This window comes from Choristoneura fumiferana, chromosome 9 (genome assembly GCF_025370935.1).
Source record: "Choristoneura fumiferana chromosome 9, NRCan_CFum_1, whole genome shotgun sequence".
Taxonomy (NCBI): domain Eukaryota; kingdom Metazoa; phylum Arthropoda; class Insecta; order Lepidoptera; family Tortricidae; genus Choristoneura; species Choristoneura fumiferana.
In genome coordinates, this window is record NC_133480.1 from 2430689 (window position 1) to 2455087 (window position 24399).

The 24399-nt window shown below is 41.5% G+C and overlaps 1 protein-coding gene across 1 annotated transcript in view; it reads left to right on the plus strand.

Annotated features, from left to right (window-relative positions):
* The window catches only part of LOC141431435 (protein strawberry notch-like), a 50930-nt gene extending 27176 nt beyond the window's left edge, over positions 1–23754 (plus strand). Inside the window, 20 exon segments of the mRNA XM_074092612.1 lie at positions 181–353; positions 6842–6919; positions 6922–7023; positions 7620–7665; positions 7667–7737; positions 7740–7769; positions 7772–7816; positions 9147–9173; positions 9176–9306; positions 10477–10667; positions 11555–11631; positions 12080–12268; positions 13757–13851; positions 14002–14079; positions 14209–14320; positions 14617–14759; positions 16380–16561; positions 17204–17378; positions 18370–18517; positions 19383–23754. Of these exon segments, the coding sequence (XP_073948713.1) occupies positions 181–353; positions 6842–6919; positions 6922–7023; positions 7620–7665; positions 7667–7737; positions 7740–7769; positions 7772–7816; positions 9147–9173; positions 9176–9306; positions 10477–10667; positions 11555–11631; positions 12080–12268; positions 13757–13851; positions 14002–14079; positions 14209–14320; positions 14617–14759; positions 16380–16561; positions 17204–17378; positions 18370–18517; positions 19383–19489 (2200 nt within the window). The 3' untranslated portion in view covers positions 19490–23754.
* Positions 23755–24399: the final 645 nt, after the last annotated feature.

Here is a 24399-nt window from a genome sequence, read left to right on the forward strand (position 1 = left end):
TAGGCTGGGATGATGATGATGATGATGAACTAGAAAAGTGTATCAGAATCGAGAATATTCGGTTAAGCCATTTTGTACAGAAGTGTGCAGAAAAATCAGACGGTTGAAGCGCTCGAATAATCGCCCTAAAATGTATATTACTTGGTACAAATTTGTAAACCGTTTGTTTGTGGGCAATAGGGGCGTGTTCCAGTCGCTGGTCGAGAAGCACTTCCCGGCGCCCGACCGCGGCCGCATCAACCGGCTGCTCGGGCTGGAGGCGCCGCAGAAGCTGGCGCCGCACCCCGCGCCGCGCCCCGCGCTGCCCGCCGCACGCAACGGCGCCGACGACGCACACACCAGCAAGAGGAAGCGTGAGTAAAAAAATAAAAAAAATGTTAAGAATAAGAATAAGAATAGTTTATTTGTCAAACATAGGTACAGATGTAGAGATGATAAAATAAAAAATATAGAGCCCTGTATGTTTTGCCACATGGCGTACAAAACTTCAGTTTTTTTTTTCTTTTATAATTGCATACATCAGTCGAAGAAAGAAGGAAAAAAAAAACATTAAAAAAAAACAATATAAATATGTCATATAAAAATAATAATAATCAAAACACTATAAAAATAAATTAAAAACAGACCATCAAAATTCAAAATCATAACATTAAAACAATACCTATTAATAATTATAAATTGTCATCACTTAAAAATTCATTGACGCTATAATAACATTTATTTATTAGTAACAATGACATTTTTTTTTAAATTGCGCCAAATTCAGTTCTTTAAAAGAATCTGTTATCCGTTTATTTCTTTTTTTGCCAAATCGTCCGGGGGACGAGGAAACACGTATAGCACACTTCTACGTATTGCCGCACACTCATGTCAAAAAAAAATTGCGTTCTTACAGATGCCTACCAAGACAAAATCGTGTCGTGACACAAATGTAAAAAAAACGCACACCAATAAATATTTTGTGGTAATCACACTGATTTTTAAACAAACACTTACAAACGAACTAGTGATGTGGCACGTGAAAATACCGATTCAAATGAATGAGCAGCAAAGAAAGAATGAATGACGAAATTAAGTTAATATATTTTAAATGAAAGTGGTCATCATTTAGTATTTTTTTTACGAATATAGTTTTCCACTCGTAATTTTGTTTTAAACTAGCTTTTGCCCGCGGCTTCGCCCGCGTGGAATTTGGTTATCGCGCGCTGTTCCCTCGGGAAAATAAATATGTGCGTAAGCGTTACAATAGAGATGATGAAGTTCTGAGAGAAGGCCTGTGCTCTACTACAGTGGGACGTATAATTATAGGCCGAGAGATGATGATGAGACTGCGATCTCCATAGATTTAGATAGATTTTTGCAGGTGGTAGGACCTTGTGCAAGGTCCGCCCGATTGCTACCACCATCTTGCTCGCTAATCCTGCCGTGAAGCAGCAGTGCTTGCACTGTTGTGTTTCGGCGTGGAGACGAAGACAGCCGGTGAAATTACTGGCACTTGAGGTATCCCATCTTAGGCCTCTAGGTTGGCAACGCATCTGCAATACCCCTGGTGTTGCAGATGTTTATGGGCGGTGGTGATCTCTTACCATCAGGAGACCCACTTGCTCGTTTTCCACCCAAACGAATAAAAAAAAAAAAAGATTTATGATGGTGACTGTACACTACCAGTAGATTAAAACGTAATTACAAAAAATAATTACAAACAATTTTCATGAACATGTTTATTTTATAATTCACAATACAATACATTTACTTTTTTCATTTGTTAACTCTTCGAAACAAGATAGCTCGAAATGATGTGAGCAGATGACGCTCGATCTTTTAGGAGCCCAAGTACCCGGTCTGTTACGGGAAGTTTCGGAAAAAGCTGTTAAGAGCGCGCAAACATTTTGTCCCAACTCGTCACTGGCGCGATCTCTTCCCGCGGCCCGTGTTTCGCCCGCACACTACAAAGGTTTGCTGTGTGCGTACAATGCGAGCGTTGCCGAAACATTAAACACATCTTGATCGTTGTACATTTTTCGTCGTAGTAAAATTAAGAAAAAAAATTGTTGCGATATAAATATTTTTATTCCTTAACATAATTTATTTTATTACTTACAAGCTTTTTACTTATCTTGCCCTGTTAGTACGTTAGTTATTAGTAGGTATGGATAAAATTTTGGAAGCTAAACTTGACTAAATATGCGTTTTCAGATTAAGTTAAAATTTTACATAAGTACGTGTGTAAATCAAATGACAATGCAGTATATTATTATGATTTATGAAGCCTGATCTGATGATGGAGCTGGAAGGTGGCCGTAGGAACTCTGTAATAAATCTATATAACCACATCGACTTTGGCTCGTTTGATTCGTCTTGACAGTACTTTAGCCTAGATGGCAACAACGTATAAAAATTACAGTCAGTAAAAAAAGCTGGCAATAAAAATTTAATTTTTCAGTGCGCGCAAAATATTAGTTTCAATGTTTCTTACGCATATGATGGTATACTGTGTGAGGGCACGTAATAATTAGTAAATAAATGAATATTTCATCATCATTGCTCATAATTATTTTCATCTAATATCTTTAAACGAGCAATCCCGAAATCCCCGATATATATATATATATATATATATATTCGGCGATAATGTGTACGTGTATATAAAATATTGTATGAAATTTTACATAATTAGGCCTTAAAACACTCGTGTGATGCTATAACGATATTCACTTCGCTGGTATCGTTAACCCACACTATGGTTTCAAGACCCTCTTATGTAACAATTGCATAAAATACTATTAGTAGATTGTACACTACGGGGATAAAGCACTTTATTATGTCACGGGTACGGTATTGAATCCTGAGCGTAACGAAGGACCCAGATTTAACTCCGAGCGCAGCGAGGGTGTCGTGCGTTAACTCCCGAGCGAAGCGAGGGTTTTAAGATGGAGTCCTTAGATCAGATGGAGTCGACTTCTCTGGGAGTAGATTATTAACAATGCGTAAGGCGTCTAATTTAATGGACTACGGAGTCCAATGACATTTTAGTAACAGGAATTTCATTAGCTATCGTACATGTTCGGAGACAGTCTATCAAAACTGAGTAGTATCCTGGAATGTTAATAAACATTAATCTTCATTTTATATGATTTCACTTGGTACGTACCTAATAAATACTGTGCAAATTAGACAAAAGTATTATTACTGAATAAAATTATGGCAAAATCTAATTTTTTTAAAGTTGAAAATGCGTCATACATTTTACATATTGGGACTTATAGAAATCTCATGATTAGGTATATTCGACATTTCAGCCTGTTCTATTTTCCGTCTGAAAATAAATGCAATCTTAAAATCAAGAAAGTAATGTTATCAATCCGAATTGGATTAAATTTAACACAAAAACGTATTTATTATTGATCCTGAATGTACAGTAATGGGAATTAGTATTGATAAATAACCTTTTAATGGTAGTATAGTACCTGATAAAAAAATGTTATCTTAAAACCAAAAACAGTAATTTTACAGTAACTTTAATTCCGATTGGAGTGAATTTAACAAAAAATATATTTATGGAACTAGATTTCTATCTTGGATTTACAGTAATGGTAATTAATAATGATGAATAACCTTTTCTAAGCAGCTCATACTGTGTTAACAGTACTGTGTTTTTTCATCCAAATGATTTTCGTTTATTACCATATCTAAGAATATAAGACTTTTACTTGTACACAAGATTTTATTTACTTTTATATCATACTCACTATCATACTAACAAACATACTAACAGGGCAAGTTAAATAAAGCTTTAATAACTTTAAGTTACATTTAATTTTTTAATACAATATTTTTTTGCTGACTGTACTTTGTCCCTGGTTACCACCTAGGACTCGTCAAGACAAATCTAATGAGCCCAAACTCGATGGGGTTATGTCGTTTTATTACAGAGTTTTTGTGGCCATCTTCCAGCTCCATCATCAGATCAGCTTCATGTCATAATAATATTACATTGTCATTTATTCACACATGTACGCAAAGTTTCATCTCAATCAAAAATCAGGAAGTGGGTCAAATTTAGTTAATACTTACACACTACAATACTAACATACATACTAATATGGCAAGTTAAATAAATGCTTGTGAAATGTAAAATGCATCTACCCGTATTAGTTTGAGTGAAATTGCGAAAATTTAAAACATTTAATTTTAACATGTAAAATTACTTATCAAGTATCAAGCAATTGCGGACACGCTATAACTATCGGGTGTTTGCAGTAAAGGTTGATAACCTTGCGGAGAGCGCAGAGCGATACGTCCGTTCCTTGGGAGAGCCCGGCGCTTTCTGAGTCGTAACTAATAACGCGCGCGGTTATATAATCGATTTAGGACCCAAGTTTAGAAAATTGTCAAACTTAAATGAGCTATTATTAAGCGCTGAAAAAAATATTACAGACTAAACATTTCCTGTAGATTTATAATAAAATTGTTTTATTGGCAAATACATCACAACAAATGAGAAAAAAATGATGAAGTAGACCGATTTAGACTTTTTGAAGAATGGTATTTGAATAATAATAACTAATATTTGATACATATGATGACCCTATGTCTAAGGACTATATTTCCTATTATAAAATACTAAAGTTACACTGTTTGTGGTGGGTTATAATGGAAATATTTCACATGAAAGACAGCTCTGACGCGTATTTTTGTAAAACCTCACTAACAAAATGATATGGCAAAAAAATCGCTGACGAAAATAAATGGAAATTACCGCTATACATCAGAGTAAGAGTTTATCTATATGTTACATTAGTTTTCCTTAAAAAACGTAAGCATTTAGACATTAATAAGGCATTTGAAAAAACCTCAAATCGCTGAATGGGCAATTTTTCGTTTGCACGCTCTTAACAATTATTCCAAAAAACACCACAAAAAATTGTAAAATAAACCGCAGGATAAACTTTATTCACTTAGTTCGTTCATTCGTTCAGTTCGTTTGTGTTCAAACATTCATTATTCATTGGTATAGTACCTACTAAGTTAGTAGAGTCTGTTTACCTACACTTGTAGAGGTATCTGCACGCTCCATATTACGCTGGCTGGCAATTTGCAGCTGTGCAAGGCAAAAGTAAATACGCTGCTATTAACCCAATGAGCTACATCTTTCGCCGTACACTTTTAAATACTTAACATTAAAAAACATTTTTTTTTTTTTTCAAATCAGTCTAACAGAATGCATCCTTTTCGATATGTATGTTATTCATTGATTTTATCTCTTGTCGATAGCTAAAAGCATGTTCTACTTTAAGATTATTAAATGAATTAATGAACTAAAATAATTTCCTTGCTCACCCGCGACCTTACGATAGCTAAGCTTATGCAAAATATGCGTGTTCATGCAGTTCCTCCACCTCCACACTGTAAGAACACACACAAATCACACAAACCCATCTATCACCACCACCACACTACACTGACGCGTTTCGAACTCAAACAGAGCTCATATCCAGAGTGACAGAACCGTACACCATGCTACCAGTTGTTAGACTAACGAACCACAACCACCGTTTTAACTTGTCACTGTAACTCCCCAAGTACCCACATACGTTTTATGAAACAAAACAAAACTACCCACAAATTATTAATAAATTTTTTTAACCGTCCTTCAAAACTACCTTGATTTTTATTTATTTACTGTCAAGGCATGTTTTATTAACTACCATTGCTGAAATTAGATCCAAGCCGTAGCAAGGGAGATGAAACTAAATTTACCTGCTCATTAATAATAGACCCCATACTGTTGTATCTAATTATCTCCATGCATTCTAAAACATCGAGACGAAACCCCTTGCCACAATAATGTAACACTTCATACGAATCGGAGTCCGATAAAGAATGATTTAGTTCCAACAAATGTTTGGCAAAATTCGACTTATCAGGATGCTCATTCCTATATGCCGAAACATGCTCTTTAAATCTAGCATTAAAACTGCGTCCTGTCTGACCAACATTACTTTACTGCAGTCATTACAATACAAGTGAGCTTGTATACACCCGATCTAGTTCCTTTATCTACCTTCTCTTGTGGTTACAAAGTTTAGAGTACAAAGAGTTGTTAGTCTTAAAGGCTACCTTAACATTGTTTGATTTTAAAATACCACAAATTCTATCAGACAAACGACCAACGTATGAAATGCTACACCTATATTTCAATAAATTCTTAAATATGTAACAAAAATAATATTCTTAATAATTATTTATTTTGATTCAATAAATTATTAAATGAATTGTTGTACTTGTACTCGTATTTTATCATGGCGCAGTATATTGAATTTACTAGATAAATGGTACGCTTTATGTCTCTGTACAGTCAAGGGCAAAGATATCGACACGGCCAAAGTTGCAAAAATATGTAAACACACTTTATGCACATAACATAAGGCCGTGTCGATATCTTTGCCCTTGACTGTACATTTATCTATTTACATGTGTTTCTACAAATTAATTAATTACCTACTTGTTCGATAAATGCATGATCGAGTTCTTAGTGTGTTATGTATGTAATGAAATGTGGATCTTAAAAACCAAAGATCCATCATACAGTATCGATAAGAACGAGTCTTTGCAATATTGATACCTAATATATGCATATAGTGATACTAATCAAATCACCTATAGAGAAACTACCGCATTCGACATCGCGCTAACGAAGTTTCTCAACTCGGATGCGTTACACCTTCCACCTGTCTTTTTTCGGACTTCGGCCCCAAGGCATGCCATCTGCTTGGAGTCTACTTGGTAGTCTACTAATAGTAAAGTACGGTTATTACTAACGTGTATCACCTGCCCACAGTGACAGCGCGACAGCAAGTGAACATGGCGGCCAAGCGCGCGCGCGGCGGCTCGTCCTCCGACGAGTTCATCCGCGGCTCCGAGACGAGGCGGAGGCGGAGTCGGCCGACGAGCGCCGCCGCTCCGACTCCGAGAGCGACTCCAACCCCTTCCGCGCCGGTTCCGGCTCCGATAGTGACACAGGTACGGTACAACTAGAATGTTAATGTCGCTAGAGCTTGAACACGCCCGGCACAACCTTGTGCTTTCATCTATACAAGGCGTTTTAATAATCTGGAATATTCTAGCAGGAATTTTGGTCGTGTTTAGGGAATTGAAAATACTTATACTAGGTGTAATGACATTTTGAATGAAACATTCTGATGAAAACCTTTACAGAGGTGTCAAGCAGTCAGCTAACTCGATCATGTACTGAATATTAAGGATTAATTAAATTATTCTGTTATTATTATTATTAGACCCGAGTGGTGTCGGATAGAATTACACCTCTCCATTTCTTCCGTGGATGTCGTAAGAGGCGACTGAGGATAAAGGTTAAGGTATACGTGGGCGACAGGCTAGCAACCTGTCACTATTGTACCGTTTTTGTCAAACTTAAAACCTAAAATTGCTAAAAAGTGGCTCCGAAGCGGTAACCTTTCGTGTGCTCTGCCTACCAATTGGGAATACAGGCGTGAGTGTGTGTGTTATGTGTGTAAATTATTCCTGCAGCTATGATATTGTCAGAAATAATCGGAATAAATCATTTTGCTAATCTAAACAACCATCTGTTATTCTAGAACCCTGGATGAGAAAGAAGAACCGCTCAAGAAGAAGAAGAACGCGTCACCAAGAAGAAGCCTTCCACGACTCAGGACAAGATCGAGAACATGTTCGAGAGGAAAAACAACGTCGCGCCCAACCCACGGTCACCGTGACGGCCCCGGCGGGCACAGCCTCACCGGCACGCCGGTCGGCACCAACGGACTCTACTTAGGTAACCATACTTTCCTGACAACTATTTTTCAAGTTTCTAGATAGCTTTTGATGACAAAGAACACTCTATACTTGGTTTGGCTAGGTATTTAACTGTAAACAAACTTCAGCTGCCAGATTTGGTACATTCAAAGATTTTATAGTACAGTAAAACCCCGATTATACAAGCTCGCTTTATCCGGGGTCGCGATTATCCCAGTTGCGTGGGTAGTTCATTTTCTCGCGTCCAATGCTCGCGCGGCAAGGCGTCTGTCCGATCGAGTGACGGCTGATTGAGATGGGGGCGGAGGCGGACGTGCGCTCGCCTCACTCATTGGTTTTAAGTTACTGATTACGTAAATAAAACTCAATTTCATAAAAATAATTTTATTTCGGAGTAGTTTAAAAAAGTACGTAATATCCGAGGTCGGCTTGGTCCACAATAGCTCGGATAATTGAGGTTCTACTGTACATTGTGTCTTTAGGCCGGTAAATAAGGAATTATGAATGACAGTCTATTAGAAGCCCGAAGTCGAAGACTGAGGTTTTAATGAGTCGATGTTCGTAATTCTAGTACCGCCCGTGCGACATACAATGTTTTTCATCACATTGCGAGTAAAATTGTATATTTGTACAGCGAGGCCATAACGTTGATATTTGATGAAAAATAAATACTTATCGTTGTGAAATGAAGTAGTGATTTTACTACTAGATTTTGAAATTTCGTATAACTTTGAAATCATAAAGGTGACTGAAAATTCAGTTTAAATGTGATAATACTTTAGGGTTGATCTGTAGGTGGTATAGAGTTATTCCAAATGAGAAATAGGCTTGGCAATTTGACTCTATTTATTATTAACTGACAAGTATATGTTATGTACTTGATTCCTTTTATTACTAGCAGGTTACATGTTAGTTTCCGGTGGCGAGCGAGAGACTACTGAGCTAGCGCGTGTTAGTCATATCGCAAGCTAAGCCATCCTTTGTCCCTACAGTAATATGAAGCCTGGTTGAACACGAACTTAATACTTTAATTTCTTAATTTTTTTTTTTTTTTTTTTTCTCGTCTGACTAGGGCAAAAGAACTGGCTCATGCATACATGTTTATTTAACGTTTGGGCTCCACAGAAAACCAGCGTTACTGCACATAATGTGCGGCAACACATGCTGAGTGGAGACCCTTCTTGGTATCCTCCGTGTCACCTAGTACATAGTTTTAGTGCTAGTTCTAGTCTTAGTTTTAGGTGGTACATTTTTGGAGCCAAAATAAAACTTTTCTTTCTTTCTTTCTTTCTTTCAAACTCTTTCAAGTGCGCAATATAGGTATTTCAATAGTGAGTGTTGTGTGACAGGTCCTGCGCGCAACCAGCCGCCGCCGCGGTCGCGATAGAGCGCGCCTGCAGCATGAAGGAGGAGCTGTTGGCCGCCATCGAGCGCCTCGCCAAGCGGCTGCCGCCCAACACGCTCGACCAGCTGGTGGACGAGCTCGGCGGCACCGAGAACGTGGCTGAGGTAACTGCCCGCACTGCCCGCTCCACGACACTATCATGTTACAGAATGAGGCTATCGTTTTTTGTCTCACTAAATGTTGCGTGAGGTTTTGAAGTGTGGCTTTCAAAGTCTGTTATTACGGGCGTGAAAACAAAGTTTACATTAAAATCATATTTAATACACCTTAAAACCGTACCATAAAAATTTCGAGCATGTCACAGTGTTGCATAGTCCCCGTTTTGTTCGGAAAAAAGGGAGGACAAAGGTTTCTGAAAGACAAAACTGTCTCAAAACACAGACATTCATTGCCCCGGAACGCATATTTGCCATAATTAATTTCAGATATTGCAAAATATTCACAAAATTATTTTAATTATAAATAAACCCGCGTAGCTCATCCAAAAACTATGAGATTTGACATTTTGGAGACCTCACGCTACACTAGCGCCTCTAGTGGCGAATTCATTCGCGATAGCCCTCATTGGAATGTATGTGCTTCTTGGGGTGAGGTCAATCGTCTGAATAAAGGTATGAATCAAAGTACCCTCCCTCCCCCCTCCTAAATGCTACGTTACACCAAAATGACCATTTCTATTTAATTTTTTTCATTTGCCGTTTTCCAAATTAAGTTGCCAGTAATTGGCACAGTCACACTGGCAACTCAGCATGAGAGAGCATTATATGCCAAGAACAACTAATGATTCGAATTTCCCACTTTTGAGGACACTTACTTGTTACCAAAAAACTGTGACGTAACGCGTTGTTTGAAAACCTCCTCCCGCCCCTGTAACGCATCGTAACGTTTTACAAGACCCCCTTCCCCTCAAACGGCGTTACGTAATACTTGAACCTTCCCGAAAATTGAATTTCGTGTCGTTCCGTCCCTCTGACACTTATACTATTTCATACAAGAGTGAAAGGGACAATAATACGAACTTCGATTTTCTAAATTCGGAGTTGGCCCTCAGATCTAATGAATAATGTTTTCCCATCGTATTTTGTCAGATAAGTTCGCATTTATCTTGCATTCTCAGTTAGCTTCAGTAAATTACAGCAAGTTAGTTGAGAGAACAGGATAAATAAACATTCACTACATCTATTTTCCGAATGCAGCCCGTATTCCTAAATGTGTGTCCAACTTCGGACTCGAGTTACGAAACTAACGCCTCATCCCCCCCGCTTTCCCCCCAGATGACAGGGCGCAAGGGGCGCGTGGTGCAGACAGAGGACGGGCAGATCCTGTACGAGAGCCGGTCGGAGGCCGACGTGCCGCTGGAGACCCTCAACCTCACCGAGAAACAGCGCTTCATGGACGGGGAGAAGGACGTTGCCATTATATCAGAAGCCGCCTCCAGCGGTATCTCTCTACAGAGCGATAGAAGGTCAATTACAATTTTAAAATATCTATAAGCGCTAAAATTTGTGTGGATTTTTGTGACTGGAGTTTTTAACTCATGCGTACGGATGTTACTGAAATTCGTCAGTCATTCATGGTTTATAATCACGACTAATACAGAAGTATATTTTTATCCTAGACAATTGAGTCGACCCGCGGAACGGAGAAACAAAATATTGGGCACTATCAAATCGAGTCAAATGCAACATCTGAAAAAGTGCGTCAACATCGTCAGCATCAATTAGAAATAACTATCGACCTTTGGCGTTACCACATGCGAAAACAAATTATCGTAAAAATTCATACTTTTATCGAGCTGCGAGGTCGATGAACGAACTGTGACAGCGTTATGAGGATCTAGATCTGTACCGATTAAAACCTGCTGCAGTAAGAAACCGTATAGCTTCAAATTTCTTTGCTCCTCATCCCGGGGCTCAGTCGCCTCTTTGATTTTCTGTTTTTGTTCAAAATGTTTCTTTTTTGTTTTCCATTTAGTTTATTTTTGTGTTTATTTGTTTTCCATTCTTTGTGCTAATGTGTTCATATCTTCGTATATCTGTGGAAACGTTTAATTGGCTTATTGTCACATGTTCTCTATTCCACCTGTATTAGTTAATTTAAGCTGTTGGTTTTCCGAATAAAATAAAATAAAATAAAATAAACATTTCAAACTGTACGCGGTGGAATGTGTATGTCACAGTGATACAAATTTGCGAAGCCTTATGTGACACCAGGGCGCCGGAGAGAATCTGTAATAAATAGTTATTTGAAATAGGGGACAATTGCTTTTTAGATGAATAGAAATTGAGTTCTTATGCCTCAAATAGGCGACGATGTTTTTTCTACAGTTTGTATATGATACATTATGTTCAGGGCGCGGAACCAGCGGCGGCGTGTTCACATCACGCTGGAGCTGCCGTGGTCCGCCGACAGAGCCATACAGCAGTTCGGTAAGTAAATTGTTGTTTTATTCTAGAGTTACGAGGTAAAAGAACAACTTAAAATTGCCATCTTTGAATTAAGTAGTATCGAAACGTATGGAACTGCCAACCACAACAAAACCAAGGTTTATTTTTTTATTACTCTTGTCTTGGCCCTTGTAAGTGGTATATGATTGAGCTGTGATTATGGTTGTTTACGAGTTTCAGAAATAGCAAAAAGTATGAAATGAAAAAAATAAAAACCCAACTGCTTGAAAAACTAGTCTAGAATTTGTTAAATATGAACCTAACTTAGAGTTCAACAGTCGGGACCCATTACCGAGAATTTTAGAGCTGATTACGATTTTGAATGGGATCTGACTGTTGGACTTTAAGTATCACTGATTCAACACCAGTAGACTTGTTTTCAGCGGTCGCGTTTATTGATTTTTAAAACTTTAATTTTCTATTCGACCAGGTCGCACCCACCGGTCGAATCAAGTGAACGCGCCGGAATATATCTTCCTGATCTCTGACCTGGCGGGCGAGCGCCGGTTCGCGTCCACCGTGGCCAAGCGGCTCGAGTCGCTCGGTGCGCTCACGCACGGCGACCGCCGCGCCACCGAAACTAGGGATCTCAGCCAGTTCAACATCGATAACAAATACGGTAAAACAACCCCACAATAAATATAAATTAAAACAATTTATCTGCACAATGAGCATTTTTTAAAGGCACGAAACCAAATCAAGTACGTTTGCACGGATAAAATCTTGAGCAGGATTATTGTTCGGCCCCGTGATCACTGTCGTCACTATTATAAAATGTGTATCATTTAACTTATATCGCTGTTTGCAAAAGTGTAAACAAGCAAAGACGCCATTTATCCGACCACAGACATTAAATGATGTGAAAACCTAGAACCTATTGCAAAATAATTAATCTGTTCAGTAAATCGATTAATTTATTAATTAATTGAATAGATCAAAGTATTTTTGTTTATTTTATTATTTACATTACTTGATTTCATTCCAAAGACTGTTTATTCAAATTATAAAAGCAGTATAGTCTGTCAAAAAAGAGAAGAAATTAAAAAGTGGCACACTGTAGTGTCATCCTTTTCAAACCCTGTCAAACCAAAAAGGGAGGACACTACAGTGTTGCCACTTTTTAATTTCTTCTCTTTTTTGACAGACTATAACTGTTTTTTAATATTAAGGAAAGTAAATAAAACTCGCTGGTCATCCGCGCATTAATCGATTTTTAAAATGTCAAATTTTCCACCATCTCTACGCTAGTCTATGCTACTACAGATTATACACATGTATCAATCAAGAAATAACGTTAGATTTGGACGAAGATTTTTCAAATGAAAAATTAATATTGAAATCAAGTGAATTTTGGTGAAAAAGTGATTAGACATCTAGTTAAAAGACACGAATTATAGATAAATGTGTTATTGATTCGACCCAGTGAGTGCTTATACAATAATTTTGATGAAATCGGTTTGTGTACACTTTTAATAAATTGGATAGGCATAACGTATAATATCGACGATACACGACCAGATGGCCTAGTGGTTAGAGAACCTGACTACGAAGCTTGAGGCCCCGGGTTCGATTCCCGTGTCGGGGCAGATATTTGTATGAAAAATACGAATGTTTGTTCTCGGGTCCTTGGGTGTTTAATATATATCCATTACTTAGTACCCATAACACAAGCTTTGCTAAGCTTACTTTGGGACTAGGTCAATTGATGTGAATACGGTATTTGACTATTTTGTACATGTTTTATAAATTAAAAAAAAACTAGAATAGAGAAAAAAATATTAAGCTACCTTTACAAATAACAAAGTTATAAAGGTTTGAAATTCAAGATTACACCTAGAAAGACATACTGGCATGTGACGTCATACGCCAGTAGCGCCATACTTGCTGCATAGAGAAAAGCGTTTGAGAAAGAGGCAGGTATATAGATTTTAAAAAAAAATCACTAAATCCAATTTTGAACCGATTTAAGTTTTCTCTTCGCTAAACACTGTCTGTACATCTATATTTTCATAATAATATTAAGATTTATGGCAAATTCAGGAGTTGTCAAATACCGTATTGTCCCGTGATATTTATTATTTATTTAATACAATCAAATCGTGTCCAGGTCGAACGGCGCTGGAGGCGGTGATGAAAGCGATAATGAAATACGAGACGCCACTCGTGCCGCCGCCTCGGGACTACAACGGCGATTTCTTCCAGGTATATTATCACATTGCTTATAAAACAAGTGAGATCTGTAAACTGAATGACGCGAGTGGAATTCCACTCTGGAGAGTGAGAATTTCGAACGAAGCCTGTGACGTTTACGCTAGTTGGTGATTGGTTATTTGAGTGTTATGTTTGTTGCAGGATATCGCTAGTGCTCTGGTTGGTGTAGGGCTCATAATAAACAGCGAATCTGCGCCGGGCGTGCTCTCTCTAGACAAGGTGAGTACACACTTTGACGCTACAATTTTGAAAGTTATTATTCTATTTTTATTTTCACGTCTTCTTCAGCTTCTTCAATTAATCAATGTTGCTTTTCTGCAAGTTTAAAAATAAAATCTCGTTGTACAGGATTACAACAATATGTCCAAGTTCCTGAACAGGATACTGGGCATGCCGGTAGACCTGCAGAACAGGCTCTTCAAATACTTCACCGACACGCTCACCGCCGTCATGGAGCAAGGTAAGGTCTCACCTTAACAACTTGCAGCTTGCAAATCAGTTTTGTTTGTCCGATTCGAATTCAGAGCATTTATTGTCTTAACACGCTTGAAATCAATGAAATCGTTTTCACCATCTGTAAATAAGAAGCCGTCTCCGTCTATTCGAACAAAACAAACAGAGACGGCATCACATTTATCCATCAAATAAATTAAATCGATGGATGGTGAAACAGAGGGTTAGTGTAATATCGAAGTAATATTTTCCGGTGTCTACTCTGTATTGGTGTTAGTATGAAGTTGTATTGTGTTGTTGCAGCGAAGCGCAGCGGTCGCTTCGACCTGGGCATTCTGGACCTGGGCAGCGCGGGAGAGTGCGTGCGGCGCGTGCGCTGCGTGCGCTACCTGCGGCGACACGCCACCGGCACCGCGCCCGTGCAGCTGCACACCGTGCACTCAGAGGTAACTAAAGGCCCCCCCCCTCCTGGAGCTGGGCAGTGCGTGCGGCGCGTGCGCTGCGTGCGCTACCTGCGGCGACACGCCACCGGCACCGCGCCTGTACAGCTGCACACCGTGCACTCTGAGGTAACTAAAGGCCCCCCCCCCTCCTGGAGCTGGGCAGTGCGTGCGGCGCGTGCGCTGCGTGCGCTACCTGCGGCGACACGCCACCGGCACCGCGCCTGTACAGCTGCACACCGTGCACTCAGAGGTAACTAAAGGCCCCCCCCCCCTCCTGGAGCTGGGCAGTGCGTGCGGCGCGTGCGCTGCGTGCGCTACCTGCGGCGACACGCCACCGGCACCGCGCCTGTACAGCTGCACACCGTGCACTCAGAGGTAACTAAAGGCCCCCCCCCTCCTGGAGCTGGGCAGTGCGTGCGGCGCGTGCGCTGCGTGCGCTACCTGCGGCGACACGCCACCGGCACCGCGCCTGTACAGCTGCACACCGTGCACTCTGAGGTAACTAAAGGCCCCCCCCCCTCCTGGAGCTGGGCAGTGCGTGCGGCGCGTGCGCTGCGTGCGCTACCTGCGGCGACACGCCACCGGCACCGCGCCTGTACAGCTGCACACCGTGCACTCAGAGGTAACTAAAGGCCCCCCCCCCTCCTGGAGCTGGGCAGTGCGTGCGGCGCGTGCGCTGCGTGCGCTACCTGCGGCGACACGCCACCGGCACCGCGCCTGTACAGCTGCACACCGTGCACTCAGAGGTAACTAAAGGCCCCCCCCCCTCCTGGAGCTGGGCAGTGCGTGCGGCGCGTGCGCTGCGTGCGCTACCTGCGGCGACACGCCACCGGCACCGCGCCTGTACAGCTGCACACCGTGCACTCAGAGGTAACTAAAGGCCCCCCCCCCTCCTGGAGCTGGGCAGTGCGTGCGGCGCGTGCGCTGCGTGCGCTACCTGCGGCGACACGCCACCGGCACCGCGCCTGTACAGCTGCACACCGTGCACTCTGAGGTAACTAAAGGCCCCCCCCCCCTCCTGGAGCTGGGCAGTGCGTGCGGCGCGTGCGCTGCGTGCGCTACCTGCGGCGACACGCCACCGGCACCGCGCCTGTACAGCTGCACACCGTGCACTCAGAGGTAACTAAAGGCCCCCCCCCCCTCCTGGAGCTGGGCAGTGCGTGCGGCGCGTGCGCTGCGTGCGCTACCTGCGGCGACACGCCACCGGCACCGCGCCCGTGCAGCTGCACACCGTGCACTCTGAGGTAACTAAAGGGCCCCCCCCTGCAGCTGGGCAGTGCGTGCGGCGCGTGCGCTGCGTGCGCTACCTGCGGCGACACGCCACCGGCACCGCGCCCGTGCAGCTGCACACCGTGCACTCTGAGGTAACTAAAGGGCCCCCCCCCCTGCAGCTGGGCAGTGCGTGCGGCGCGTGCGCTGCGTGCGCTACCTGCGGCGACACGCCACCGGCACCGCGCCCGTGCAGCTGCACACCGTGCACTCTGAGGTAACTAAAGCGATTTCTGTCACGCAATGTTTATGAAATACAAGGATTTGTTAAAAAAAACTTTCTGAAACTGATTAGTGCACTTAACTTAATTGGCAATATAACTTTACTAAACTCGGCATTTTTCTTTCTCGCAGCGGGGCATGGAGTGGACAGACGCGCTAGAGAAGCACTCTCTCCTGACAGGCCCCAAGGAAGGCTTCTACTTGTCGCTGACGGCGCGCAACAACAAATACACGGCCGTGCTGTGCTGTGCCACCGCGCAGCCCCACGCGAGGGCCAAGCTTACCAAGAAAGAGCAGATGTATCAGATATACAGGTGAAGAGACCATTGCATTCTAAGCTTGCCTTCCTATCTTTATATAAGGTCGTGAACCCGACAAACGCCATCAGCAGTCTTTCTCCGCTCAATCTGGCTTACTACGCGGTGGATCGGGTTATTTCCCACCTGTTACCACCAATTTGTTACCAATGGTAACAGGTAGGATTTTTTTAACACATGGGAAAAATGTTCCCAGTTAGTTGGTACCATCGAGTACTTAGTGGTAACAAATGGGGAAAAAAATCCAGCTGTTACCACTAGTAACAAATTGGTGGTAACTGGTGGGAATAACCCAGTGGATCGCGGTATTGGTGTCTTCTGGTTTTTGGAGATCGTCAGAACATTGCCCTCTATGCCTTCTAATTCTTTTACATCCCACAACCTACAATCAGGTTCACAGTGGTTTCAAAATGTAAGGTCGCCGTTTAGAGGTTGACTATGAATGCAAATGTAACAAACAGTTTTCTGAAGTCTTTTGTTCACAAAGTACTTGACGACAGGCAAGGACGTAAAACAGCGCTCTATAAATTACCTTGCAAGTTTTCTGAATAGTTCAGTGAAATCGTCGAGGACTGCTGTCATTTTGCTTGGTCACATCATGCAAGCACCACTGTCACTATATCGAGCCTTGTCTTCTAGACCTAACACGGGTCTCCAACTCCGGCTGGAGTCTCTGGCTGAGATCGAGAAGAAATACAAGCGCGTGACGGCCGAGGAGGCCGAGACGTCGTGGCGTGCGCAGCACGAGGCCTCGCGCCGCGTCTGCAGCCACGCCTACTGGCGCGCCAGCTGCCGGAACGCCGCCAACTGCGAGGTCAGTACTGCCCAATGATGAGGCCCAGACGTCGTGGCGTGCGCAGCACGAGGCCTCGCGCCGCGTCTGCAGCCACGCCTACTGGCGCGCCAGCTGCCGGAACGCCGCCAACTGCGAGGTCAGTACTGCCCAATGATGAGGCCCAGACGTCGTGGCGTGCGCAGCACGAGGCCTCGCGCCGCGTCTGCAGCCACGCCTACTGGCGCGCCAGCTGCCGGAACGCCGCCAACTGCGAGGTCAGTACTGCCCAATGTCGAACGCGCTGGCGTTCGCGATCGCATTCACCAACTCTTTCGACCCTCGTCTTACACCGTGTGACAGAAAGAAGATGTAAAAACGATTATGGTTCCAAGTCTAGACTCCTGTCCAGCGATGGTGTAGGGGTTATAGCACGCAGCACGGAATGCTGAGGACCTGGGTTCTATTCTCAGCGCTGATCTCTTTTTCTGGTTTTTCTGTGCATCCATGTCTCAGTTTGTATTTTCGATACTACAAAAAAGTACTGCTTGAAAATTAGCATTCGTTTTCATTACAAAGATACACCGGACCAACCCGATCGCGCTATATTACGAAGTGCGAAATGGGAATTTCGTATCTTGCCGTATTTAATACGAGAGTGAGAGGGACGATATGATACGAACTTAGATGCCTTCTTGATCGTCATCATCATCCCAGCCTATTTACGTCCCGCTGCTGAGCACTGGCTTCCTCCCAGAATGAGAGGGCTTGGGCCGTAGTTCCCACGCGGGTCCAGTGCGGATTGGGAACTTCACACATACCATTGAATTACTTCACAGATGTGTGCACGTTTCCTCACGATGTTTTCCTTGACCGTAAAGCTCGTGGTAAATTTGAAATGTAATTTCGCACATGAATTTCGATAAACTCGTTCGGTGCAGGCCGGGGTTTGAGTTTGAATCAGTTAGCCATCGCGGATCATGCGGATCATGTAATGTGTTGTATGTATTATGTGTGTGTGTATGTGTGTCAGGTGGGCCTGCGGCTGCGCACGTACCACGTGCTGTCGGGCTCGGTGCTGGCGGTGTGGGCGCGCGTCGAGGGCGTGCTGGCGCAGCGCTCGCAGCTCAACAAGATGCAGGTCGTGCGCATCAAGACCGACGAGGGGCTCAAGATCGTCGGTCAGTCACCACGCAACACACCACAACCACACCACACATTTATTTATTCAAGAACAATATAAAGGCTGACCAGGAATATAAAAAACCTGACGCGAGGGCAGCACTTCTGCGTTTTATATTGCAACATTCTTTACGCTTACTATACGATACCTATCAGTCATATTGACACATTGTGAATTATTTTCCTTCCAAGGCTATGGATAATCTTCGGCATTTTAACGCATAAAAAATACGACGCGCAATCAACGTTAAACTTTGACAGCAATAGACAGATGACATTTGAATTTATTGTTACCAGTGCAAGAAATTCGTTCTATTGGCTTTCCGCAATATGGCGAGGTTTTTTATAATCCTGGTCAGCCTTTACATTGTGTTCACATAGTATATACTGTCGGGCTAAGAGCACTGCCTCACCAGGACGCCGTGCTGGCATCGCCGGCGACGTAAGCATGGCTACCTCTGACGCCAAAGATCGCCAAACAGAGTAGCCATAGCTACTCTTCAGTCAGTACGACGTCAGGAATGGACGTAGAAGTGATTACTGCCCAAAATAACGACAGTTTACTGTTGAATGAATGAACAACTCCACTGTTAAAATGTTTTATGGGTCCGTGCGGATTTCTGCACCAATTTGTTCCACGAAAGAGTTCATCTATTTCACTCATAAATTTCAAAAAACTCAGACGCGCACGTTCTCCTGTCGTTCAGTCCATAGGCGCTCCAATTAATTTACATTAAGAAGGACAGAATATTGATACGAAACTGTCGATTCCCAGTCCCAGTTGTACTTTTCTGGTTATCAGTGCGTTCACTATAATTTTGAAGAAAAAAAATAGTAATTAAGAATATACCTTTCATTTCCCAGGTACGATGATCCCAAAGAACTGCGTGGAGCCCCTCAAGGAGACGCTGGCTTCTGACGCCGTGAACGTCACCGAACAGGTGTTCGACACCACCGACACGCTCAAGTGAGCGCCGACAGTTCCTCTGCCGCCGGGACCTGTCCAATTACAAGCAATGACTGAGAAGTTCAACACGAAACCCTTACAGACACCCACTAGGCCACTAGTGATTACCACTGGTACCTAAGAGCTGCCACAGGCAACCAATAACAAGTGGCTGCTACAAGTGGCCTACTGCAGCTTTAAGAGATGTAAAACTTTACTGCAAATAAGTGTCAATTTTCCTTTAGACCCTTGCTTAGATCGAAGCTTTTAACAATTCGAACTAAGTTGGCGTGGCCTAGTCAATACTCGCTGATGACTTGTCGAACTAATCATATTTTTATGTAAAGTAATTGGACTGAGTTCCCAGGCGTTCGGTTCGGGACCATGCTGAGCTCGTCGCGAGACGGGTGTGGTCCGTTGTGATAAGACCCGGCCGCGGCTGGGTGTAGTCAATTAAAGGGATGCTTCGACTGATTCATTTCACTGTACAGTCTTATTGTGTTCAACGCCAGGCGACGAGTTGCGCTGCTTACACCTAGTTGGCTCAAAATCGTTCGAGCAACATATGTCGCAGAACATTAACGACAATAAAAGAAAGGTTTAGGGTGGATGGTCCGTTTCCTAGAACTTTGTATTGTTTAACAATCCCTAATACTTGTCTAAGATTATTCAATACCTACGTAAAGAGGGAATAGTCAGTTACTCAACCAGTGAGCGGCATCTTCGATCTCATCTACACTTACCATCAGGTGAGATAGAGGTCAATCGCTGGTCAGTTTTAATAGCAAAAAGTCAGTTCGCTTCCAAACAATAATGCCAATGCATTAGAGTCATGACACCGTTAACCCTGTCATTATATCCCTTTAGGCAAACAAAATGGCTGTCAGTCGGTGTTTTCAAACAAGATTTTAAAGTTAACCACGAATAAAGTTCATTACCCTTAGCTCCATGTATCGTCCAATGCCCGTGAAAAGGTAAATAACGATGGGCATTAAGATCACAGCTCATTAGAGCCAGCCGGCACCCGACCATCATCGCCTCGACTTTCGGCGTCCACTCGTTGTCGAATTTCCTAGTAGTCACTATGGCGGCGAGCAGCGGGCTGTCACCGAGTGGTTCATCGCCGTCCGCTCGTGGCAACCTCGCGAGTGAGGCGATCCGGTGACGCTACGGAGTTGATGTAGTAAGCCCAATACAAATCCATATTATGATGAATACTAACCGCTCGAGGTGAGGCGGTGCTCGTCGGGTGCCGGGTGACTGTAATGAGCTGTGACCTTTAGTTTACACAGGCCTTGTTTATTGGACGTAATATTTATTTAATTTATTGACATCTAATTTCGCTGTGAGTTTTATTGAATTTGAAAAAAAAAGGAAATGGATATTATATAATTTGAATATCGTTGCGACAAATGGATAGCTAAGGTCTCAGTCGTAATGTTGCTTGAACGATTTCTTTCTCACTCAGTCAACTAGGCTTTATACTCCATCCCTCGCAAAGTTGATATTAGGGTGATCAGGTTATATGACAAACAGTGAACATATAATTTGAGCGTTCAAGTATCTAAGTAAGCGAAGCCAAATTATAACTTGCTTTTTTGACCGGTTTCTATTCTTAAGAGGTATTTTTAAGTCAATAATGAATTGATACAGTCGGCTTCAGATATGTTAGCGTCAGATCTCAAATAAGTAGCGTTTCGTTTTGCATATTTGACATGATTTTATTGTTATTACTGTTTAAGTTAGAATGGAAAAACAGAGACATGATGCGATTACGCGTCGTAAAATATACGGGTTGATAATAGTTTCTGATGTTGGGTCGTGGTTGGGTCTCGTTAAAAACCTTGAAGATAGCAAGAATCAAGTTTGCACTTTTATGTCTATGATAGTCTATGACATAAAGTTGCATATCAATTTCAAAACTCTTGTTTCAGTTAGCATCAGGTTGTGTCTACTAAAGGTAACATATTTGTGTTTTTACTGTGCATCTATTTGCACATGTTTGAACCCGACTGTCTCGTTTTAATAATTTAAATTTGATACACATAGAAACCATGATATTATTTATGTAGCTGTCGGCTTTCACGTCGACGTTTAGGTACCTATGCTATAATAACGACGAATTTCTAGCTCGCTCGGATCGCGGGGCCTAGTAACTGGCATTCAGTTCCCTATATTCTAACATTAGCATTCAGAAAGAGACCAACATATGAAGCCCGTTGATTGTCGCGCGCTATCTGCAGTAAGAAATTGGTCCTGGTTTTTTACTTCCAACTTTACAGTGCCCGACGGATAACCAGACTTACGGAATAGTAGAACGTGTTTATCTTTTTCTGAATGCCTCTTAAATTACTTGTATTGTAATTAATTGTTAGTTTACGGTATGAAAACGTATCGATTATTAGTTATGTATAATTTTTATTATTTATAGAATTACAAATATCCAAAGCTGATGTATGCAGTTTTTTTGACAAGTTTTAAATAGGTCTTAACAAATTTTAGACGCGATATTTTACTCCAAATTAAACTGATCGCGTCCAGCCTGCGAATAACCCAATGTTTTATTTGTACAAAATGTTTGTTTTAATTAGACATTTTTATTCATTAATTGTATTATTGTTACTTAATAGGTATTTCAAAATTGTTTTTTTATTTCAACACGGCTACTTTCAATTAGGCTAAAGTATGAGGGGACTAAATGAATCAATTTTCATTTAGTTAATCCAATACCTTTTGACCGCTGTACTCAGAGAAGTCAATTTACTTACGTTTTATTTTGAAATAGTGTGCGGAAAGTCGTGACTAATGAGGGATGAATTATTTATTGAAGTCTCTGAGTATGGCTGTGTTTTTAAATTGTATGAAATACATTAAATTTAGCGCGTGCAATACTAAAATGGACTCTATTGGAAGATGTTAAGCAGGATTTTCATCGGAGCGGAGCGCTAACTTAATATTGAGAAGTATATTTTGTATTTAGACTAGTAACATACATGTCATGGGCTTAGAGCCAGTTGTATAAAATGGAAATATACTTAAAGACATGACATTTAAATTCACTAGGCATACGTACTAATGGACCAATCACAGGCAATTGCGGCCTTTACAATGATACAAGTGTCTCTTTCCAATAACGAACAGTGAAGAAAGCTGCCACTTGGCACTTCACCCGCGTTAGTTATAAATGTCATGTCCTTTAAGACTGTATTCATTAGATAATCGAATTGAAACAACCAAATATTTGATAGTAAGAGTGAAGCCTCGACCCTGTTAGATAGGTCGTTTATGCAACTGGCCTAATACTAGCTGTTAATGATAAAATTGTTGTTAGCTGTCTGTAATACGATATCTGACTATACCACCACGGCGCTGGGCAGAGTGGCAAGGTTTAGGGCTACTTTAAATTTTATACAATGATATGTAGACTTTATATCTCTGTTAGATTAAAATTGGATGAAGATGCGAAAGTTTTTACAGGTGAAATATCAAATACTAAACAACTTTGCGAACTTGTATTGAAGGGCTCTTTTAATGCCTTTTTTGTGTCTATCAGTGCTTTCGGAATGACCGTCTTTGCCAAGAAAAATGCGCCACAAAAACTTGGCAGAAGCCATTTTTTTTTAAATATTTCAATTTCTAGTTAATTAGTCATTCATTGAATACTTAAATAAAAAACTACTTAGGCACAATGTTCGTACACGCTAAAGTGTACAAAATAAAAATATTTGGGCACACTACGCAACGCAAAAACTTGCATATTGTTTTGTCAAAAATAGCTAAATTATCTTTATAATTTGGAAGCTTTCTTCGGTGTGGTTTTGACCTTTTGTATTCACCTCGCATCGCATAGCGGTTTTGAGTTTAAGTCATATTTGAAACGATATAAAACTAAACTTTGACACAACATGCGGGCCAATTTCTCTAATTAAAATTATTCATTCTTGCCACTTGTATTAGTCAGGCCACTCTGTCATATGCGGCTATTAGTTCCAAATATAACTTGATTGTATTACGATTTTTCATAGTTTCTCATTGCACCGACTGATGGATTATAGTACAGGAAGTATCGGCATGTAAAATTATATTATAAATGTTATTCTATCGCAGAGTAGTGAACGATTCAGAGCGGACCTGCGTTGTAGTCGAGTTGTATGAAGGAGCGAAGCTTAAGCGGTGGGCGTGGGCTCCGGATTGTTCCCTACTCTGCGCTTTACCCGTGTCTCGGCACGTACTCTAAATCTCGTCTGTGTCTAAATGAATAAAGACAAATAAATGTATATAAATATGAAATGGTTTTTTTTTTCGTTCATGAAGAAAAAATAAAACGAGCGTAGAATTTAGTCAATAGGTAGAGTCAAAGAATAAAAGTCCCAAGAGCAAAATTGTAATAAACTTTGTGGGTGACACTGTTTACGGGCCTGGACAACACCTTACCTTTTACAATCCCAAGCTGGATTTGTGTTTTATTTATTTTAGTTATCATTGCATTAGTTAGGAATGCTTTTTTGGGTTCGTTGGATAGGAAACGATCCTGCGTCTACTGGCTATACCGTGGGCTGTAAATATTCAAACTGCAGCTTTGTTGGTTGCAGTTTGCAGTATCAAACTAAAAGACTGGCAAGCCGGCCTATTCCATGATATGATAGCGGCTGAAATGAAATCAAAATGAATTTAATTCGAGTTAGAGCAAGAGGTTTCCCGCCTTTTGCGTTTCGTCCTTTATGTCTCTTAGTTTTAGAAAAAATATTTTTTGCCAGTACTTGTATTTTTGTATGAGACTACACTTTTTTGCAATAATAAAAATGATATTTTCGACACGTTTTAAAGAATGAAATGACTTTCACAATGTACATTACATCACCACAAAGTATTGAAAATAAAACGCATTATTTGATTTGACGTTTCAATTTTCACGAATTGACATAGACATCCGTC